Source organism: Psammomys obesus, unplaced genomic scaffold, assembly GCF_907164565.1.
Source record: "Psammomys obesus unplaced genomic scaffold, mPsaObe1.curated_primary_1811, whole genome shotgun sequence".
In the NCBI taxonomy this organism is placed as follows: Eukaryota; Metazoa; Chordata; class Mammalia; order Rodentia; family Muridae; genus Psammomys; species Psammomys obesus.
Window position 1 is genome coordinate 5,020,678 of NW_026596034.1, and position 22,840 is coordinate 5,043,517.

At 52.8% G+C, this 22,840-nt stretch overlaps 1 protein-coding gene across 1 annotated transcript in view; it reads left to right on the forward strand.

Moving 5' to 3' along the window:
* The window catches only part of Adcy7 (adenylate cyclase 7), a 38,392-nt gene that overhangs the window by 563 nt on the left and 14,989 nt on the right, over positions 1-22,840 (forward strand). The window contains exons 2-8 of the mRNA XM_055620902.1: positions 15,144-15,536; positions 17,002-17,205; positions 17,953-18,117; positions 18,807-18,956; positions 19,270-19,418; positions 20,452-20,563; positions 22,455-22,582. Of these exons, the coding sequence (XP_055476877.1) occupies positions 15,366-15,536; positions 17,002-17,205; positions 17,953-18,117; positions 18,807-18,956; positions 19,270-19,418; positions 20,452-20,563; positions 22,455-22,582 (1,079 nt within the window). The 5' untranslated portion in view covers positions 15,144-15,365. The remainder of the gene's footprint in view (positions 1-15,143; positions 15,537-17,001; positions 17,206-17,952; positions 18,118-18,806; positions 18,957-19,269; positions 19,419-20,451; positions 20,564-22,454; positions 22,583-22,840) is intronic.

Sequence of the window (22,840 nt, forward strand, 5' to 3'; positions counted from 1 at the left end):
GCTTTTCTCACAGAAAATAAAAACTATCAAGCAATCTTATTAAACAAAACAACAAAAAATAATTCTGGATGTGGGGACTTGGGGTGGGTGGCTCAGTGGTAGAGTACTTGCCTAGCAGGCCTGAGGCAGTGGGCTTTATCCACAGCACCGAAAATATAAGAGAGAGAGAGAGAGAGAGAGAGAGAGAGAGAGAGAGGGAGAGAGAGAGAGAGAACATTCTAAAAGGGATACACACTTACTTAAAAGACAGAAAGCCAAGATGTGTAAGAAAGGGGAACAATTTCTTTCCCTCCGTCCAGTGTCTAGGCTCCAGGTAGGCCATCTGGAGGAGGGTCCCTTGCCTACGACACAGCGTGGAACAGGTGTCTCTTCCCTGTTCATAGCCAGGCATGGGGGCTATTCTTCCTGGCCAGCCTCTGGGAGAGGATGGCATGGTGTCTGGCTGTGGGACTAAGATGGATCTCAAAGGCTTGGACTGGAGGCCACAGTCCATTGTCTCTGTCTAGCAGGCTCTCATAACCATGAGTTGTGACCAGCTCTCAGCTATAACTGTACAGGCGATATGAGGGGTGGTCTGGACCCATGGGCCCCAGGGTGTGAACCATGTGGTGGCTCAGGAGGGCTTAGCCTGTGTGTGAATAAACACATTTAAGATTTAAGTATTTAATCTTTGAGTGAGTTTTTTTTTTTTTTTGGAGAAATAAAAAAAAAACATGTAGAAAGATACTGACTCTGGCATGGAATGTGTTATTGTCTTGGAGAGTGGAGAGACCCAGCAATGAGGGCTGGGTTTCAGAGGAAGTCTGAAGCAAGGCAAGCTGCAGGAAGCTCAGGCTTGAGGTCTCTTCATCTCTGCATTCTGGGGTTCCCTGTACCAGGTGTCTGTGTGGGGAGGGCCGGCAGGAAGGTTGCGGCAGAAGGAGGAAAAGCCCCATTGTGAGAAGTGCTGTGTTCTAGGGACTGACTTCCAGGGTTAGGAGGGGCTTTGAGAGTCCTCCATGCTAGGTCTTGGCTCCAGGGCTCTATGGAATGGAAGTGGACATGGTGAGGGGGAAGGCAGGAGTGACAGGCAAAGGCAGCTCTTGGGAGGTAAGACAGATGCCCTTTGGATGCTGTCGAAAGGATGTGTGAGCGCCCTCGCAGTCTGTGGCAATTTCTTTGGCCACATGGTCGGAGTCATTCACTGCCAAGGTCACAGAAAAATCAGAGACTGGGGTGTGTGGAGTTCTGAAGCAAGTCTTTCCTCCTCTAGTCCCCACCTGTGTGCTACAAGGGTGTGGGCCACCACACCTGAGGGTGAGAGTGGGGTCAGGACACCCATTCCTTCCTGGTAAGTTACAGGGTCAGAGCAGAGAACAGGGGCTCTGTTGTGGACTAGCGGGGGGACTAAGGGTGGTGGGCTCCCTGGCCAGGTGGACAGTTAGCTTCCTCAAGAAGAGAGAGGTCCCTGTGTGACCACGTGTGGCTGCTGTCTCTGGACACACTGTGAGATGACTGGGTCACATGGGACTTGCCATATGCCAAACCACCCGAGTTCTTAGTTGGGCTGAGCCTTCGTGGACATGTGGTTGTGTCCAGTGTCAGCAGAGAGGTACACTAGGACAGTGCATCCTCGTCACTCCACCGTTGCTTGGGTCATCCTGAGTGCTGAGGTAGGCTGTCCCTTGGTGCGGCCTCTCCTCCCTCCTACTCTGGAAGACAGAATTGTGGGGTCCTTCATACTAAGCAGATGTGAATCCTCCCTCTCCCCTTGCCTGGTACAAGGTATTGCTTAGCCTAGCAGTGACCTTGGTTTTCCTGGGAGCAGGCAGAGGGGGTCACCGAGGGCTCATGTCACAGCAGGCGCTACTCAAGCCCTTCAGGCCTCAGGAGGGAAGCATTCACTGAAATAGGCAGGTCTGTTCAGATCAGAGCTGGGAGTGAGTCTGATCTGTCAGCCAGCCACATCTGATCAGTGGCCAGAGGAAGGGGTCAGCCGGAGGTCATCAGGCTCCCCACCCCCATCCAGCAGAACTCCACTGTATGGGACCAGCAAGGAGTGGAGCCTGTTTCTGTGTCTGTGAAATGGCTTGCTGATGATCCCCAGTGCTCAAAACCTGCTGGTCATTATCATGTCACTGGATTCTCCTCTCTTTGGGTAAAAGATAGGTAGTGAGTATGGGCAGGACCAGTGGGCAGTTCCAGGATAGCCCATGTCCCCTGTGTTAATCACTTTTCCCCTCTGGTCCTCCGTTTTCCCATTTGTAAGATGGAGCCAATGGTACCAGGAGGTAAATATGAAGGTCAGATCCATGCTCTGATGGGCATCTTGTATAGCATCAGCTTCCCCTCTACCTGGGGGTGGGATATTTCATGGCCTCTACTCTTGTCCATCGGTCTTCTGTCCTGACATGGGCGGGGCTTGGCACAGCACTTCCTGATAGCCACAGGCATCTGGCTCGACCTGCTGCTGCTTAGTGTCTCAGCATTGCATAGTGGCTGGCTTTCACCAATCGTGGTTCAGACCCACCCTGGCTGAAGAGTCTGTTCCTCGCTTCCTCAGCCAGCCAGACTAGGTGGTGGATGGAATGGGAAGCAGCCTGGGCCTGAGCTCTATTTCCCCAGCTGGCCTTCTCCAGGGACACCTGCAACAGGGCTTTCCTGCTGCCTTCTGCTGTCTTTGCAGGATGTATGTAGAATGGCCCAGGTCTTGTGGTCGGCACAGGATGGCGGATGGCCAGCTTGGACCCAGCAGGAGGTCCGTAGTATTGAGACCTCTAATACTGTAAGGTCCCTCACCCCAGCCCATGGCTGGTCACTAGAAGGAATTCCCCAGCACTGAGGCCTCTTTGAAATCTTTGCTACCATACCCTATTTCTCGGCAGTGCTTTCTGGTGCCAGGGCCACCTTCTTTTTTTCCTCCCTGGGAATCAGCACCCAACTGGCCCTTACAGAGTGACCATGGTCCTGGGGAAGAGGACTGGCTCTGGGAAGAGAGAAGCTATGCCCCTTTTCATAATGACAGTCCGGGATCTGGACAGCATGATACCCTGGAAGGAGGAAAGGGATGCCAGTTGTGCTTCTAGAACCTTGAACTGGTATCAGAACCTGGTCTGCAGTATCCTATGTGAGGCCCCTGTCTTTCAGCACCCCAGCCCAGGTGCCCACCTTGGAAGTGGCTTAGTCTCATGTCGTAGGCTCAGGTGACTTACGTCAGTGCTTCTCTGGCTGAGCAGGGAGAAGCAGCACAGGGTTCTGGAGCACAGGTGGAATGGCTGAGGCTCTGCAGCAGCCAGGACAGCCTGGATTTCTCTGGGGAGTGCTGTGGGCGGCCACGGCTCTGTCCTTGGCTCTATCTCCTGGTTTCTCGCTCAGCAGGAGAAATGTGGACTGGGGGCCCATCTGGTGGATGTGTCTGTCCCTGTCTCCATTCTCTATGAATGTCACCTCTTCTGGGCTTCAGTCTTTCCATTTCTGCAGCAGGATGGCTGGCCCTGCTACCAATTACACGGGGCTAGGACAGACAGACCTCCCCCTGCTTACACCTGTCTGCAGGACCCCATCTGGCTGGGAAGAAGGTGCCCTTTGAAGTGGGCTGGAGCCACTGCTCTAATGGGGCTTTGACTGATGGGAAGCGGCCTCTGTTGAAATACCAAGACATCCCGGAGCCATCACTCAGCCCTTGGGGAGATGCATGGTGATGCCAAGGGGCTCTGGGGGCAAAGCCAGCATCCTTTTCTTAGGTCTAACTGGGGACTGAGCTGCTTGGGGGTGGGCAATGGCTGTCAGGCAGTGAGATGAATTCCCCCGGGAAGATGTTCCTGGTTTCTTAGGCTGCCGACCTCATGTCTAGAGTAGGTTGGCATGACCCTGGGAGGTCGTAGTGCTGGCAGTGTGCTGCCTTTTATATGACAACCCCCTAGTAGTTAGGCACCGTTACCAGTTCATTCTTCGTATTGGGAGACTGAAGCCCAGAGAGGTTAGTAAGCATGTCTAGGGCCACACGGCGCCTTCCAGGGGTCTGAGCTCAGAACTTGCACTGTCAACGTCGAGGCTCTGCTGTTTCTCCACCGTGTGCACATGCTGCGCCTTGTTCACCCTCCCACTTTCTTTCCTAGTTTGCTTCTTGTGGCTTCAGCACCTCACCCTGTGCCTGAGGGTAGGGTAACGAGTCATTGGCGATGGGGGTGGAGGCCTGGACTGCAGGGTGGACCCCCTTCCTTCTTTTGGTATAAGGTGGCTTTATGGTGGTGAAAGGGGACCCCACGCTTGGACCTGCTTACTCTGCCCGCTGGGTGCTGGCTCTACTGCAGTGTGGAGTAGGATCCGCCTGCCTCCGATGCAAGATGCTGAGCAGTGTATGCAGCCCAGTGGCTCGTCCAGGCAACAACAGGCCAGGGCAGCTCTGGGGAAGCCGGGTGGGAGGGACTGGTGGTCTTCCTGAAAGAGCTGGCTCAGCAGGGCAGGAGTTGGCCAGGTGGGTGTGCCAGGAGGTGGGCGATGGGCAGCATTTTGTGGGCTGCTGGGACCCAGTGGTGAAAAGGTGGGGCTTATTTGGGGAAGCAAAATCAGTCAAAACCCACATCCACCAGAGAGGCCCAAGAAGTAGCCAAGAGAGTTTTGGGCTGGGGTAAGTGAGGGGGATGGGCTCAGTGTTCCTGTGTTCCAGCCAGGTACAGGGGTCCTGGAAGATTGTCCTCAGGGGAGGCCAGGGTTTAGGGAGCAAGGACTGTTGGGACAGAGGCTCTATGTGTGATTCTTTAGTGTTCACCCTACAGCCTAGCTCTGGAACGCTGGAGTTTGGGGGAACCAGAGGAGCTTGCCCAGGTTTCAGATAGCTACGGGAAGAGCCTCTGAGCCTGTGAGTGGGTGTGGTTCCGGAAGTCAGGCTGTGGTTTTAGGGGGCACAGGGGCTGCTTTCCCTGAAGACTAGCTCTTCCGGCTTTCAGGCCTGCCCCTCCCCCATGGCGGACAAGTCCTTTTGGCCTTTTGGGGTCTCAGGAAGCCTGGGAAAGGAGGCTTTCAGGACCTCAGGCTAGGGAGGCCTTTTCTACAACTGGTGCTTGCTGTGTGGGCTGTTGGGGCTTCTGGGGCAGGTGGTGGCCTCAGGCTTGCTGTTGAGAGAGGCTTTGCTGGGCTCCCTACCTGGCCTGCTGGGTTCTGGCAGGGCAGGCTGCTCACTCCTACCTGTCAGCCTTTTGCTGGAAAAGCAGGACAGAAGCTCGGGAACCCTGGAGTGGCCAGGCCTGGAGAGGGTGAGGAATTGCCTGGCTCCTGGAGCTGGGCAGGAGGAGTTTCCAAGCCCTTGTGGCTTGGAAACCGGTGCACATGGGCACAGTCTGGCACTGAGAGCCATCTTCTTGCTTCCTTTCCCCAGGTGTCCCTACCTAGAAACTTCCAGGGAGCAGCTGCTGAGCCCACGAGAGCCACAGAGCCCAGGCCTGTGCCCGTGGCCTCATCTCTCCCTTCCCTCCATCCAGGAGGCCAAGGTCAGCTTGTTCCCTGGCAGGTCCCCTCAACCCTGTCTGACTGAGGCTCAGGTGGAAGTGGGGTCTCCAGCCTTGAGGTGCTCCTGGCTGTCAGGAGCTGCCACCAGGGGACACTTCCTGAGGGAGGAGCTCCAAGTTCGGCCTGGGAGAATCCAAAGCTAACATTTCCTAAAGCAAGTTCATTAGAGCAGTGCAGGAAGAAGCCACTTAAACCAGCAGCTTTTCTCCCTGTAGGACATAGGTTCTCAACCGGTGGGTCAGGACCCCTTTGGAAGCCTCCTTCTCTAAAAATATTTACATTACGATTCATAACAGTAGCAAAACTACAGTTCTGAAGTAGCAAAAGAAATAATTTTATGGCTGAGGGTCATTACAGTCCGAGGAACAGTATTAAGGGGTCCCAGCATTAGGAACGTCGGGAACCACTGCTGTAGGACGCTGACTTACCTTGAAGGGAGGAGGAAAAGCCGAGCTCAGTGTCTGAGCCTGTGAGGGGACACTGTGGATGTGTGCAGGGCTTTCTGTAGCCATCTTGCTCAGCACTGTGAGTCAAGGGTTGCAGGTGAGAAGTTAGGAATGACCCTGGGGGCTGGAGGATGGCCCAGTGGTTAAGAGTGTTTGTTGCTCCTGCAGAGGACCTGCATTTGCTTCCTGGCACTCACATCGTGGCTCGCAATCATCTGTAACTCCAGCTCCAGGGGATCAGGTGCCCTTTGCTAGCCTTCTCAGGTCAGGCATACATATGGTGCATATACCGCATGGAGGCCAAACACCATATGCTTCAGAGTAAAACTGTAATTAAAAAATAAGCTAATAAATTGAATTTAGAGAGAGAAAGGGAGAGAGAGAATGAATATATTAGCCTGGACCTTGGAGTGAGGCAGTTAGAAGCTCAGCCATCCCAGGCAGTGAGCTTTGGACTGTGGGCTAGCATTCCCGAAGTGTGTGGCAAGGCTAACAGTGGCTCCCAGAGAGCCGGATGCTCTGAGGAAGGCAGACCACTTTTTCTCCTGACCATGTCCTGAGGCTGCGGAGTTCTTCCTGTCTGTCGTCAAGCTGGAAGGCATAGCCAGGGCTTTCCAGGATGTCACCTGCCAGCTCCCCCTGCTCACACAGCACCCTCAACCCCATCTGCAGTCACTGTATGACTATATTCTCCAGGCCCCACTGGACTTGACCCACGATACCAGATACCAGCTCTGCTTCTGGCTGGGATCCCTAAAGGCATCTTGAGGCGGGTGACGTCTGCTCTGTCTTCCCTAGAAGCCAGGCCACTTAGTTCTGTGGGTTTCAGACAGGCTTGGGGGACGGGTTCTTCCCAGCGCACTTCTTGCCACTCCTGATGCTTTTCGATGGTGTTGTAACAGAGCCACGTACATGTCCTCACTGTGCCGGACGCTGGCTCACCACCTTGTCAGCATGACCCCATGGAGACCTCTCAAAGCCTTGTGGTCAGACTGCTCTTCTCCTCCGTTTCCAAAAGAGGAAATGGAGGCATGGAGCAGTCATGCAGCTGTATCCAATAGAGCCTAGAGTCACTTTTTCTATTCAGACTGTTTTAATTGCACAGGCAATATGGCAACAGAAATAGGAGGTGAGAATGAGAACTGAGACTTAGGCAATAGGACCAGAGCAGAATTTTTTTTTTCAGGTTGGGGAGGGTGGGGGTTCTGATTTAGTTTGTTTCTGTCAGGTATAACATTGACCCTGTCGAGTTTTCACTGGAAGCTGTGCACACCACGGGCATTTGTGCATATTCTACCACAAAGATATGTTGTACTAGCCCTGAGTGGTAGACACTCAGGCATCTGCTGTCACCAACAACAGAACAGGGAATCTTGTGTGTCCTTGCATGCATGCAGGAGTATGTACACAATCAATAATGGCAGTGGATTTGCTAAGTCAAAAGGTGTTCCTGCCACGAGTGAATGTGAGTGTCCATTTCACATTAAAGAAAGAAGGAAAGAAAGGAAGGAAGGAAGGAAGGAAGAAAGAAAGAAAGAAAGAAAGAAAGAAAGAAAGAAAGAAAGAAAAGAAAGAAAGGCCTTAGCCATGCCAGTGTTGACATGGGAGCTCTTGCAGTCTCCTGCCCTCTTTAGAACTCATCCTGTGTTGGTTAAAGACTTACATGCTCAGTTCTGCTGTCCTCTAGATTATTAGGGAAACAGCTTTTCTACTACCTTCTGTCCACACAGCAACTCAGTGTCTGGGTGAGGCCCTGTACAAAGTGTGAGGCCAGCAGACAGCCTCCTGGACTGCTGTGTTGGCTGGGCCTGGCACCAATGAGGTCCCAGAGGCCAGTTAGAGTTTCCCTTTCTTTCTTCCTTATCAAGGGAAAGGGGATCAGAACTCTGTTCTGCGTGGGTGTGAAAGTGTTTCCATTCTACAGGGTGGATGGAGCTAGAAATGGCAACATTTAAAAGAATGAATCATGAATAATAGAATTTGGAGGGCCAGTGAGATGGCTCAGTGGGTAAAGGCACTTGTCACCAAGATTTAGGTTTAACCCAGGCTCCACGTGGTGAAAGAAGAGAAACAAACGCACCCCCAAGTTGTCCTCAGGCCTAACATACAGACCTGACCACAAAGTAAATAAATAAGTGTAAAATAATTAAAGAAAAGGAGATGTGGGGCAAAGTTGATGCTCCTTGGGAACATCTGGCTGACCACGCGACAGCATATTGTCCGGCTCCCACTGTGTGCCAGTCCCGGCAGACATGGGACGGAGGCCCTGAGTCCTCTGCCTCTTGGAGCTTGTCCTGGCCAGCTTCTGCTGATCCTGGCCAGGTGCCTGGCATACAGGTCTCATTACTGTTTTTGGAATGCATGCCGAGAGATAAGTGAAGGAATGAGTGAGTGACCACCAGGGCATTCATTCTGGGGCAGATCCACAGCCCTTACCAGACTGGTGGACATATATGCTGTATTTTTAACAGAGAAGCTATGATAGCCCACTCCTGTGATCTCAGCACTTCTGAGCCTGAGGCAGAAGGATCTGGAGTTTGAAGAAGTTTGAGCAACATAATAAGACCTTGTTACAGACAGGGCTGGAGAGATGATTCATGGGCTAAGGGCCCTTTAGCCCTCAGAGGGCTAAAGTTCAGTTCCCAACCCCTACATCTGGTGGCTCACAACCATCTATAACTCCAGCTGCAAAGAGATCTGATGCTTTCTTCAGGCCTCCACAGACGACTCAAACCCTCCCCAACCCATATACAGAGAAAAGCCACAAAGTTGTGTGGGAGAGACTGAGGAGGCTGGCTCCTGTTTCAGCAGTGAGAAAAGGGAGGATTGCAGTGTACAGGACCACTCTCTTTGAGCTGCCCCTGGTTTGTTCTCAGCCTTCAGATTCTTCACCTAGTGAGGCAGTTTTCACCCAGTTTACCTGGGCCCAGCCCAGGTAAAGCTGAAACCTTAGAGGTCTGATAAAATGCCTTTTAAAAAATTGATTGATTGATTAATTAATTAATTAATTAATTAATTAATTAATTAATTAATAACAGTGCTCTGCCTGTATGCCAGAAGAGGGCACCAGATGTCATTATAGATGGTTATGAGCCACCCTGTGGTTGCTGGAAATTGAACTCAGGACCTCTGAAAGAACAGCCAGTGCTCTTAACCTCTGAACCACCTCTCCAAACCCCATATTGTTTTTTTTGAAAGAGGGAAATTGAAGCCCAGCTCAAGCCAAGGCCTTGCCCAAGATACACACAGCAAGATGGTGACTGATGTGACAATTGGGATCATGGCTGGTCCCTGGGCCAGGTGAAGCTAGCCTGAAGGAAACAGAAGGCTAAAGTTAGTTGCACTGGGGGTCTCTAATGATTGTTCTACCTGGAGCTTGGCAGCCTTTCCTCAGGAGATGAGGGTAGGTAGGAGACACACTGGGGCCTGCTCCTACCACAGCTACCCCTCTAGGTTGGGCCTTGCTGCTCAGTCTTGGTTCTGAAGTACTTCCTTGGTCTAGGTTGGCCCTTAGCTTTGGACTCACAGGTTCCATTTTCCTTGCAAGCTGGGCCTAGCAGGCTTGTAACTTAGTAGATCCCTTGTCCCTGCAGAGGAAGTCAGGGCCCTTGCAGAGCATGAGCAGCACTCTCCCTCCTCCAACCAGTACAGAGCTGCCTGGACCCCAACCCCTGGGAGCTATGTAGGGCATCAGCTGCAGGCTCCTCTGCTCTATGAAGGGGAGCTCCTTCGGCTCTTGCTGCTCAGCAAGGGTCATTCATAGACCCTGCATGCCCACCCTGTGCTGTTGTAGGCATACACTTGCCATTATTTCACAAAGACTAGCTGGGACCACCTGAAGGTCAGGCAGAAAAGCATATCCTTTCTGGGCCCCGTTAGGAGGCTGGGGTCTGACCAACAGATGCTGAGCTAAAGGGAAGCATGGAAGCCATGGCCCATAGCCAAGACCAAGCGGAAGAGGGAGGCACAAGGAGAGAGGCCTTAGGATGGGATTGCCTGGTCCTGGATTTCCTGGGCGTCCCTGACGCTTCTAGTAGCGTGTGCTTGAAACTCAGGGTCTCCTGAAGAGATGGCTTAGCATGAGACCTTCTCAGCCTTGAGGAGTGTGCTGGTAATGGTGATGCTCTGCAGTGGCCCCACTGAGGCCTGGGTCTGTTGTGGGTGTGACAGGAGTAGAGATTGCCAGGCTGGGGTGGGGCCAGGGCCTGGTGGGGCCTCTCTTCCTCACAGGCCTGCAGAAGGGCCCTCATGCTTCAAGGCCCCCACTTCCCTTTTCTGAGGACACCAGAGCCCCAAGCCTTCTGCAGCTCCTGAGGAAGCTGGACTGGGGCTCCTGCCGGCTCTGTCTAGGTAAAGAAGTGGGTACAAGTACGGGTGGTCTAGAACATCTGCTGGCTCCACTTGGGGGTGGGTCTCTCATGCAGCCTGAAGGCCCAGCCCTGAGCCAGTCTATGGTGTCCCACTCTCCTGCCTCCTATTACTGACTTACTCAGGAATATGGACACCACTTGTCGGGCTTGGGAGGAGGCCCCAGCCCCGCCTGGGATAGAGGAAAGAAGACATGTGTGGCTTAGATGAGGCACCCCTCCTGGATCCTGTTGCTTGGTCTTGCCCCTGTAGGGCAGAAGGAAGTGTCTGATAATCTCTACTAAGCCCCTACCATTTTTATTATCATGCTGTGCTGGCCTTATGGGATAAAGACAGGAAAGGGGCTGGTATTTTGAAGTGTTACGGGCTTTCTGGTTGTTAGTTTCGTGAGGGTGAGAGGCAGGGTGAGGAGTGGGCTGTGCGTGGCCTGTGTTCAAATCACAGCTCTCTGTCTCACAAGCTGTGTGACCGTGACAGCGATCGGGCCTCTCTGTAGCTCATCCCCCAACGTGCAGGAAATGAGATCAGGACGCCTACAGGCAAGAGTGCAGATTTAAGGCCTGGGCCTGGAGCACTTTGTTTTGTGGCTAGGCTGGTGTTGACCAAGCCCCAGAGAGCCACCTGTCTCTGCACGGCCCCCAGTGTGTTGGGTTTTCAGGAGTGTGCAAAACCGTCCCCAGCACACACTCTCACTCTGAATATTTCCTCAGCTGCAGGGACTTTTGAGGGAGCTGTGACAAAGGGTTCGCAGTAGCCAGCTAGTGCAGTGGCTGGAAGGAGGAGGTGATTCTAATGGAGGAGCCTGGTGTGGTGTCTGGATCTAGCCTTGGAACTGCCTCAGGGTGGAGGCCAACCCCCTGGGGGGGGGGTTGGAGATCGGGGAGCTGCAGATGCTGCTGCTGGCTTCCTGACCCTCTCAGCAGGCCAGGGGGAACTTTGCGTCCAGCTGCAGTTCTGCATTCCTCTGCTTAGCTGTTCCAGGAGCTGACTGAGAGAGCCCTGGGTGGGCTGAAGCCCTGTGCCTGGTGCATCCCATTGTCCACTTTCATCCCAGGTCACTCTTGCCCAGGAAGTGGCCTAATTAAACCCACAAATAAAAATGTTTACCAAGCCTGGTTTCCCACGGGCCTTGGGGGCTGGGCTGGGGGCTCTTGCCGCAACTCCTCCACCTGGCTGCAGATGTGACCTGGGAAGGCAGGTCACGTCTGGAACCAGGCGAGGCATGTGCCTGTGTTGGAGAGCGTGCATGTGTTGGAGTGCGCACATGTGTCCCCATAGCCCACAGCTTGGGCCTGGCTTTGCCTAGGGGAGCATCCCTGGAGAGCTGTCTCCACCATTGGTGTCTGGGGTTTCTCAGCCCAGCAATCCCAGCCCACTGGTGTTTGGCACTGAGCCAGAGGGCCAGGCAAGACTGCTGTTTGTGTGCTTGTGGCATTTGGTTTAGTCCCCTAGAGTGCTGGTGGACAAGCCTGGGCCCAGGAGCTGTGGTTTGAATCCCAGACCTTCTGGCAAGCTCCTCCAGCTGTGGGATCTTCGGCAGGGGCTGTGCCTCTCGGGGCTCTGCATGTGTTCTGAACCGGTGTGAAAGTGTGGGCAGTTTCTGTAGCGCTTCCTCAGGCTGTCCTGTCTTACTCAGGAATATGGACCCCACTTGTCAGCCTTGTGAGAGGTCCCAGCCCTGCCTGGGGTACAGGAAAGGAATACATGTGTGGCTTAGACGGTTTCCTGGATGAGGCACCCCTCCTGGACCCTGGTGCTTGGCCTTGCCCCTGCCCCTGTAGGGCAGAAGGAAGGTACTGCTCAGAGATGGGCCTCGCCCTGTTCTGCAGCCCACAGCACAGGGCTGGGCACAGACAGCCAGTGCTTAGTCAGCACTTCCTGTGGATACAGAAGAGGCAGGCTGGAGAGTCTGTGTGAACAGTCTTGAACTGCCAGCTGCAGGAGACGCTATTCCCCTAGATAGCAGTTTGCAGTGCGTCTGTTGCTGCAGGCGCCTGGGGAGCCTGGGCTCATGCTCAGCACTCCTGGACACCTTTGTTTGATGCCTCTGCTGGCAGCTGGCTTGTTTGTGCTCTTTGTGATCCTCCCGTCTTCCCACGGCCAGCACCATGCACACCCCAAATCTGAGGCATACCTAAAGGGTATTGCCAGATGCCCGATGCAAGATGGCTTCTCTATGTGAGGCAAACAGCAATTCTCAATCTGTGGGTCGTGACCCTTTGAGGATTGAATGACCCTTTCACAGAGTTCAAATATCAGATATCCCGCATAGCAGATGATGTTTGCATTATGATTCATAACTGTAGCAAAATTACAGCTAAGAAGTAGCAACAAAAATAATTTTATAGTTGGGGGGGTTCACCATAACCTGAGGTGCTGTATTAAAGGGTCACAGCATTAGGAAGGTTGAGAACCACTGCAGTAGAGGAAAGGAACTAACTGACTGAATATCTATCTATCTATCTATCTATCTATCTATCTATCTATCTATCGGATTTATTAGAATGACTTACAGGGTGTGGTCTAGGTAATCTAACAATGGCTGGCTATCAGTGGAAAATCCAAGAATCCAATAGTTGCTCTGGCCACGAGGCTGGATGTCTCAGCTGGTCTTCAGTATACACTGGAATCCTGAAGAAGTAGGCTCCAATGCCAGGGAAGGAACAGACTTACTAGTGAGAGTGAGAGCAAGCAGACAAAGAGCAAAAGCTTCCTTCTTCCATGTCCTCTGTATAGGCTACCACCAGAAAGTATAGCCCAGATTAAAAATGGGTCTTCCCACCTCAAAAGATACAAATTAGGGGTTGGAGAGATGGCTTAGTGGTTTAAGAGCAGTGGCTGCTCTTCTAGAGGATCCAGGTTCAAGTCCTAGTGCCCATGTGGCAGCTCACAACTGTCTATAACTCCAGTTCCAGAGGCTCTGACACCCTCACACAGACACACACGCAGGTTAAACACCAATGCACATAAAATAAAGATAAATCATTTAAAAATATCTTTACAAAGATCCAGATTAAAGGAGAGGCTTCCCACTTCAGATGACTTAAGATAAGTCCCTCACAGGCGTACCCAGCTGCGTGGGCTTTAGTTGGATGTAGCCAAGTTGACAACCGAGAACATCTGTCACAGCCTGCCACATGGGGTAGCCTGGGCTGGCACGTCACAGGCTGGCTGAGAAGCCCTTCGGGGAGACACAGCTGGATGGCGGGTAGGTGATGTCAAGCACAGTGGGGGCCCTGTGGTGAGCACAGACAGCTTGGAGTCCACCTGCAGTAAAGGCTGCCTTGTCCTTCCCTGACTCTTGCCTTCTGTCCTATGAGGCAAGGCTTGCAAACATCATAAATCTGTGTCAGTAGGCCAGGCATGCTGGCATATACTTGTAATCCCAGCTACACAGGAGGCTCAGGCAGGAGGATGGCGGGTTCAAGGCCAGCTTGGGTGTCTTAGTGAGCTCCTGTCTCAAAACAAAGAGGAAAAAGAGGGCTGGGGCTATAACTTAGTGATAGAGTGTTTGCCCAGCACATGTGAGGCTCTAGGTTCAACTTTTTTTTTTTTTTAACCAGAAAAAACTCCTCTGTCTGTGGGTCTCTTTAAAACAAACAAACAAACAAACAAACAAACAAGAAAACAGTTCATGTCAGGCATTGGTGGTACATCCCTTTAAGCTCAGCATTTGGGAAGCACAAGTAGATGGATCTGAGTTTGAGGCCATCCTGGTCCACAAAGTGAGTTCCAAGATAGCCAGGGCTACTCAGGGAAACCCTGTCTCAAACAGGAACAAGCAACAAACCTACAGGAAAACCCATCTGGGGCTGAGAGATAGCCTAGTGGTTAAGAATCCTTGGAGCTCTTACAAAGGACTTGAGTCCAGTTCCCATAGCCCACATCGAGTGACTCACAAATGTTCCAGAGCATTTGACACCTCCTTCTGGCTTCTATGGGCAACTGTATACATGTGGCATCCATACACGGTTACAATCATACATAATTAAAAATAAAAATAAACCTAAAAAAAGAAAACACAGTTTCTATGGATACCTAGTATAACCCAGGTACAGGGCGTTGCCCTGGTTGAAGCTAGCAGCATGGAAACTGAGTCTGTTGCCACTCCGCCTCTGCAAACCGCCTGGATCTTGAAACTTTCCTTAAATCGCAGGCTGTCGGGGTCTCAGTTTGGGACCCTATGGACCTGAAGACACAGACTGAGCCCTGGGCATCCAGACAGTGTGCTGTCCACACAGGGATCCTGGGAACAGAGCAGAGGTTAGACCCATCCCATGCTCATCTGATCTGGCAGGTGGCTCTACTGGAAGCTTAGGGAACAGAGGAAGGTTTAGCCAGGAGTTCTGTGGTGCTCAGTAGGGAGCCGCTTAGAAGAAGAAATGTATGTGGCCCAGTCACATGCAGTAGACGTGATTCTAGGAAGCTGGTCAACAAACAGGAAGTGGCTTAGTCGGGCTTTCAGTGGCAGTGTGCTACGTTGTCTCCAGGGTGATGAAGACACTATGGGTCTGTGCCTTCCACAGTAGTAGCCACAGTTACATGAACTGTGGCCCTTAGAAAGTGACTAGTGTGACTAGGGGCCTGGAAACTTACTTAGAGTGTTCTATGTAGTCCAGGCTGTCCTCAAGCTCAGAATCTTCCTGCCTCAGTCTCTTGAATACTACTACATTTGGTTTCCGTAATTCCATTTTTTAATGGCTTTGAGTTCACACATGCCCAGGTACTGTATGGAACTGTAGTTTTCAACAGACCTCAACTGGCCCTGCCTTCCCTCATGCTAGTTCTTCCCTAATTTGGTCCGTTGGCATCAGATGTTTTCTGTTTGGGTTGTCTCCACAGATCTGAGGACCTGGAAGGCCTTATCAGCTCAGCCTAGACATCCTGAAGACACCAGTGGCTGGAGCAGGTGCCACATGCCCATGGAGACACAGGCCCTAGGTGCCTCTGTCGAGTCCTGCCTGCTAGCTGCGGAGAGCCCAGAGGCCTAGGTCACACACACAAGTGTCAGTGGACAGATGCAGTTCAGGCTGTGGGGCTCCTGAGCAGGCTTTGGGGAAGAGGATGCCAGCCAAGGGACGCTATTTCCTAAATGAGGGGGACGAAGGCCCCAACCAGGCAGCACTCTATGAGAAGTACCGTCTCACCAGCCAGCATGGGCCACTGCTGCTGCTGCTCCTTCTCGTGGCTGTGGCTGCCTGCATCGCACTCATCAGCATCACCTTCAGCCAGGAGGTAAGGCCCTGGGCCTTCCGGCCCTGATGGGAAAGCTTCAGCATGTCGGGGTCTACCTGAAGCTTCATTTTCTTCCTTCGCAAACTGCTGGGTTGGTGGAAAACAAGGCAGTCTGAATTTGATCTCGAAGTCTGGTTGATTTTAGTGATTACATTAATTGTACCAAATAAATCACTCTCAGTTGTTTTCACCATGAAATTCAGTCTGCTAAATAATCTGAATCAAACCAGGTAGTGGTGGCTCATGCCTTTAATCCTAGCACGTGGGAGGCAGAGGCCGGCTGATCTCTGTGAGTTCAAGACCAGCCTGGTCAACAGAGTGAGTTCTAGGACAGCCAGGGCTAGACAGAGAAACCCTGCCTCAAAAATCAAAAACAAACAAACGAAAGAAGGTCTGAGTCAAGGCCAGTATGTTATTTCCTTCCCTTGTCAGTCCATGGCAGACATCACCAATCAATCCCTGTATTCCTTTCTCAATCTGACTATGATCTCAGATTTTTTTTTCCTTCCTCCTCATCTTCCTTCCCCTTTCCCCCTTTCCTTTCCTCCTCTTACTCTTTTTCCATTTTTTAAATTTTAATATTTTTGAGACAGGGTCTCATTATGTAGGCCAGGCTGGCCTTGAATTCATAGCTTAAGTGTTGGCATTGAACCCTGACCGCTGTCAGGGCAGATATTACCAACATCACTCTGCCCCTGACCTGTGCCTTTGCTTTGCTGCAGTCATGAGCTGTGTGGAGTCGTTGGCCACGCAGCATGTGACTAGTATTATGACTGAGAACCTGTTTTGTTTTTTTTTTCCTTTGTTTACCTTCATTTTCTTGCTGATTGTTGTAAATGCAATCAGAAGTTCCTGAAATAATATCAGAGGCTGTAGGGAGTTCCGTGTTGAGTAACCAATGTCCTTCAGGGAGTGGAAAGGGACAGCAGGACCTTGCAGCTACAACACAGATACCATTTTCCAGAGGCTGGTGGTGCTTTCATCCTTGTGAAGCTCAGGGTCTGTGGGGGACCCAGGATCCTCTGGGTACATTTGTCCTCTGGACCTTTCTCCCCACTGGCACTTCAACTCAGGTACTGCCCCTGAGGGAGATATCTGCTCTTTGTGTCCCTCCAAAGCCGGTTCTTAGTCAGGCATGGATTCTTCTCCTCCAGGGACTTAAGCAAGACTTTGTCTGAGAAAAGCCCTGCTCTTACTCCTGTGGTCACCTGTCCCCCATAGGGGAGCAGTGGTCTCTTAGGGCAGGGTTGGGGGTGCTCCGGTTGCTGCAGTGACTGGGAAAGGCAGTGTCAGCAAGCAGAAATGGCGGTGCACGCAGGCCTGCGGTTATGGGGAAACCAGATGTCAGGGTCGCCCAGCACTGCTGTGTGCAAAGCGCTTGGCATTCTGGGTAGACTTCCTGAAGGAGGAGCGGGTATTCCACTGGAGAAAGCCCAGACACTCTGTGTCTGTTTTCTCTACCCAGGAGCCCCGCAGACACCAGGCTGTCCTAGGCACTGCGTTCTTCATGCTGACGGTGTTTGTGGCTCTCTATGTGCTGGTGTACGTTGAATGCCTGGTGCACCGATGGCTGCAGGCCTTGGCTCTACTCACCTGGGGCTGCCTCATGATGCTAGGCTCTGTGCTCGTGTGGGACTCCTGGAAGAATGAAGCCTGTGCGTGGGAGCAGGTAATAGTGGGAGCTGATATCTTCGGGCTTGGGTACTAGCAGCTGGAACACAGAACCGGCAGCTTCTGCCCACTTGTGGCAATGGGCTCACACAGCCTGTAGCCGTGGCCCTGCCTGCAGGCTATTGTGCTGGATTTCAGATGGCCTTAAATTGACTCTCTTCTCAGAGGAGGGTCCCCTTGGGTATCTGGCAATTTTGGATAGAATCTGTTTGGTTAGAGATGACAGAATTCCAAATCAAGGAAGCAAAAGGCATCAGTGGGTTGGTGAATAGTGCTGGCCTTTGCCCCAAAAGCCTGGACACTTTGGACTCTGCTCTCTACTGTAGAGAGGAAGTTGGCTAGGCAAGCCAGCCCAGGTGAAGGCTGGAGACCTTTCTCGTCCAGTTTAAACCTCAGGGTTGAGTTGCACCAGTCTGGCCTGGCTAGTCACCGTTACCTCAAGGTAGCAAACTCTAATCATGGTCTGTTTTTTATTATTTTGTGGTTGGGTGGAGTCAGATTCGTGAAACCAGAGACTGAAGGGCATTGGGAGTGAGGCTGCATTGCCTGTGGGAAGCAAGAAGTGATCCGGCCGCAAACAGGCTAAGAGCCAAGGGCTCTGAGCAGGCAGTAACTCAGGATTGAGTTTAGGTCCTCCTGCCTACTGTGTATCTTGCTGTGCCTTACCATGGAAGGGAGGGTGTCCCAGGAGACAATGGGATGACGGTCCCGGGCCATGTTGAATGTCTGGGTACACTGTTCCCAGGTGCCCTTCTTCCTGTTCGTCGTCTTTGTTGTGTACGTGCTGTTGCCCCTCAGCATGCGGGCAGCCATCGCAGTGGGCATGGTCTCCACTGTGTCCCACCTCCTGGTGTTTGGAGCTGTGACAGGAGCCTTCAAGACCATGTCTGGCACACAGCTGGGGCTGCAGGTGAGGGGGACAGAGGCTGGGAGGGGGCGGGCTCTGGCCTGGCGGAGCTTGAGTTTTAGGACTGTGCTACAGGCAGGTGGCCGCAGGCAGGGCCCTGTCCTGTCTCTTAACTGCTGATCTAGGATAACTTGGAGTAGGTCCTAGCTGCCACTCAGGGCCCTGTGGTGTGAGATCCTGCCCTGCTGCCTCAGGGCCTGGACCTGGGTTGATAGCATCCCAGTCCAGGTGTCGGTGACTCTGTTGAGTGGGTGTGCTCCCTATTCACATCACTGGGGTTTAGGGAAGTATCTTCCTTCTGACGCCTGGATGTCTACTTCTGGAGGAGAGGTCAGAGTTCTGGATGGCTAGCTGGGTGCTGTGCCCTCTGTGACTGGGCTTGGGGCTCACGTAGGTGGCCACTACCTCCTTGGAAGAATTGGCATCCCTGGACTCTGGTACTCTGACCTTAATAACCTTAATATGCACACAGGGCATGTGCCTGGTATGGCAAAGAAGACCCAGGTCCTGTTCCTCTGGTCATAGTGACTCACTGGGTAATCAGTCACTGTCAGGGCCTCAATTTTCTGTCTAACCCAGGAAAAATGACAACCTGAAGGGTATTTAGGTCAGGCATTGGAGATAGATGCCACCATGTCTGCTGTAGGGTTAGTACGAGCAAGTGTGCCAGCCTTGTGCTTGGCTGCCCACAGCTCCTGGCCAATGCTGTTATCCTCCTGGGTGGGAACTTCACGGGTGCCTTCCACAAGTACCAGCTGCAGGATGCTTCACGGGACCTCTTCATCTACACTGTCAAGTGCATCCAGATTCGCCGGAAGCTGCGTGTGGAGAAGCGCCAGCAGGTAGGGATTCCGCATCCTTTCTTCCCATCTCCTTGACTACTGCGTACCCTGACCTTGACTGCTCTCCGCTGGGCTTCATGCCACCCCTGTGGCCCATGTAGCTGGTCCCTTGCAAGTCTTGCTCCTGGGAGCTTTGGAGTCAGGGAGTCTAGCGTGATGGGTGAAACCACACTGTCTAGATGTGACCCAGCAGAGAACAGAATTTCAGCAGGGGCAGAATTTGTGGCAAGGATGATGTCCAGGTGGCCTAGGGCCTGATAATCCTCTGCCTGTCCTTGCGGGTCCTTTCACTGGTCTGCCCTCCTGTGCCCAGGAGAACCTGCTGCTCTCGGTGCTCCCCGCTCACATCTCCATGGGCATGAAGCTGGCTATCATCGAACGCCTCAAAGAGGGCAGTGACCGCCACTACATGCCTGACAACAACTTCCACAGCCTCCACGTCAAGCGGCACCAGAACGTCAGGTGGGCGGGGCCTGGAAAATGCATGGGGCACATCCTCTGGGAATTTGGACACCACTCCCCTGGTCCTGGGCTCTATAGGGGTCGTCAGTCTATACAGGTATCAGCTGTCAGGCCCTTGCCTGGGACTCAGTTTCTCCTTGTTTCTTCAGGGGGAGGATCAGATCGAGGCTATTAAAGGACTAGGGTGGTAGTGGCGGAAGAAGACCCAGTGGCCCTCCAAAATCATAGCAGTCCATGTGAATGTAGCTGGACAGTCGAGTGGGGAGGAGAGGACCTTTCTGATGATTCTTCCCAAAGAAGGTGAAGCTCCCGAGCTTGGTGATCAGGTGCTTCCTGTCCTCAACTGTCCTGACAGGGTGCAGGACCTTCTGTAATGTGGGTCTCTGCCCTAGGGCCAGCATTCTGTCCCAGCTGGCATCTGTTAGCTCAAGTCAGGGCTGAATCTATTTACCTGGCATCTTACAGGCCCTGGAATACAGCGAGGCCTGAGGCGTTACCACCTACCTTCTGTAAACTCAACTTCGGTGGTTCTCAACCCGTGGGTTGTGACCCCTTTGGGGGGGTCACCTAATACCACTGGAAAACACAAATATTTACATTATGATTCATAACAGTAGCAAAATTACAGTTATGAAGCAGCAACGAAATAATCTTATGGCTGGGGGTCACCACAACATGAGGAACTGTATTAAAGGGTCCCAGTGTTAGGAAGGCTGAGAACCACTGCTCAGTTTGCTTACCTGTGGTTCTTCAAGGGTCAGGAGGGTGATTGGAAGGCAGAGGAATCATATTCCAGGAGTTCAGGTCTCTTGGCTCTCTGGTGCAGGTGCAGGGAGAGTGAAGGATGCTGGGAGCTGAGCAGTGACAGGCTATAGATGGTCTGCTTTGTCCTGTTGTAGTGAGAGGCTCTGTGACTAGGATGGGTCAAGCTGGCTGGGAGCACCTCTTCTGGCCTTTTGGGCTGATGGGGAGAGGGGAGAGAAGCAGGGCCGCCTCCCAGGGATGTGACCCAAGCCCTATCTACCTGGACTAGCATCTTGTATGCGGACATTGTGGGCTTCACCCGGCTGGCCAGTGACTGCTCGCCCAAGGAGCTGGTGGTGGTGCTCAACGAGCTGTTTGGCAAGTTTGACCAGATCGCCAAGGTGAGCTTGGGTATGCTGTCAGCGTGCTGCTGCCTTCACAGGGCGTCGTGGGCCCCTCGAGCTGGGATGGGCGGAGGCTGGGGCTGAGTTCTAGTGTCTTGGGGCTTATGCTTGCAACCTGCAGGGGATGGCTTCTAGTCTGGTAGCCTTGCCGTACGAGGTCTGGCAACACCCAGGTCTGGGAACACCCAGGGTGCCCGGCCTCACTCAGAGTCTCAGCTTGACAAATTTCTAGGTGAACTGTACACATTAGAAAGCTTGAGAAAGCAGGGCGCGGGTGGAGCATGCCTGTAATCCAGGAATTTGGGGAGGCAGAGGCCGGTGCCTCTGTGAGTTTAATGCCAGCCTGGTCTACGAAGCAAGTCCAGAACAGCAGCCAAGGCTCCACAGAGAAACCCTGTCTTGGAAAAAGGAAAGGAAAGAAAGCTTGAGAAGTCTTCAATAAAGGACGCATGGCTCAGTGTAGTGTTGCACACCTTTAATTCCAACACTCCAGAGACAGAGGCGGGTGGATCTCTGTGCTGTTTGAGGACAGCTTGGTCTACATAACAAGTTCAAGGACAGCAAGGACTATGTAGTGAGAGAAAGAGAGAGAGAGAGAGAGAGAGAGAGAGAGAGAGAGAGAGAGAGAAATGAGAGAAAACTCAGACTCAGAGAAGGAAGGGAAGCCTGTGGGGCAGAGAAACAGAGCCTGGAGTAGGCTCTGAGATCTGTCTCCAGGACTTCAACACAGCTCAGTGTGCATGGAACAGAGTATGAGGGGAACAGACAAGGACATGGTGGCCAAGGCAAAGACAGATTTGTCCTTCTGGTGCTGCGAGGCCTGGAAAGTACCAAACAGGAACATATTTTCATTCTCTACCAAATCCCCGAATGGCTCCTGAGTGTTGGTGCTCAGCTGCGTGACTGGGGCTGCCCTTCTGCACTCATGGCCCGTGAGTTCTGTGCTTTCAAGAGAGGTGCAGGGGGATCAGGAGCTAGTTGAATGCTGGCCGGCCACAGGGCAGGGCTGGCCTGGGCACAGTTGGCCCTCACCCCTTGGGGTAGGGAACTTGGATGTTGCTTCAGTCCTGCACGCCTCCCTGTGAGAGCCAGAGAGCAGGGCTGCGTGCTGGGAGAGGTTGATGGGCAGGGTGCAGCGAGCTGCACAGCAAAGGCTGGTGGTGTTCACGCCAGACCCCTGCATGTGGCCCTTGCTGGGGGCCTGAAAAGCCTTGTGGCCTGCTGGCTCCCATCCAGGAGCCTCCTTTCCTGAGCATTCCTTTTGGGGACCCAGTCTCACCCTTGGTTGGCTCCCCTCTCCACCTTCCCTCTCTCCTCTCCCCCAGGGCTAGCAGCATAGCATCTCTGGGCTTGTCTTCTGTTGGTCTCTGCATAGAATGCCTGCTAAAATTACTGCTTGACTTACTCTAACTTGACCACACTAGTTGCCCTAGCTTTATTTCAAGTAGCTTCCTGGCCCCAGGGCCTTTGCACGTGTTGGAATGCTCTTCTAGGGCTGTACGGGCTCTGGTCTCCTAGACTATTTTTCCAGTGCCACATTTTCTCCTGGGTGTGTCTCCCAGCTATATTGATTTAGTTTCAGCCTCCTACTAGCATGTACCTTCCATAGCTGCAGGATTTATATCTGTTGTCTGCTACTATGTCCTGTTCCCTGGCCAGGTATACAGTAGATGCTGAAACACTGCATGGACAAATAAAACAAAGGCAGTCCTTCCAGCATAGCCTTTACTGAGCCTTGCTTTCACCTGGATTCCTGGCCCCAATTCTCTCGCCAGAGTCTGTGGCAGCTCCTGAGTCAGAACCGAAGGCTCCATTCCGGGCAGGGAGGAATCCAGCTGGCTCCAGACCTGCCCTGACCATGCTCCTTGCTTGCTCCCTTACCCTGCAGGCCAACGAGTGCATGCGGATCAAGATCCTGGGTGACTGCTATTACTGTGTGTCAGGCCTGCCTGTGTCACTGCCCACCCACGCCCGAAACTGCGTGAAGATGGGTCTGGACATATGTGAGGCCATTAAGTAGGTGCAGGCGGGCCAGGGCACCGGATTACGACCCCTGTCAAACTACAGACTGAGGTGGGTGGGGCGTGGGGCCTGTGTGGATTCTCACAGCATGCCATGTGGAGGATTCAAACGCTTTCTGTTGGCCTCCCTTCCTCTGGGCCCACCTGTGGCTTCAAGACCTTAGAAGCAGCTAAAAATCGGAGCAAGGCCAGGTATGGAGGTGCACACCTTTAATCCCAGCACTTGGTAGGCAGAGGCAGATGGATCTTTGTG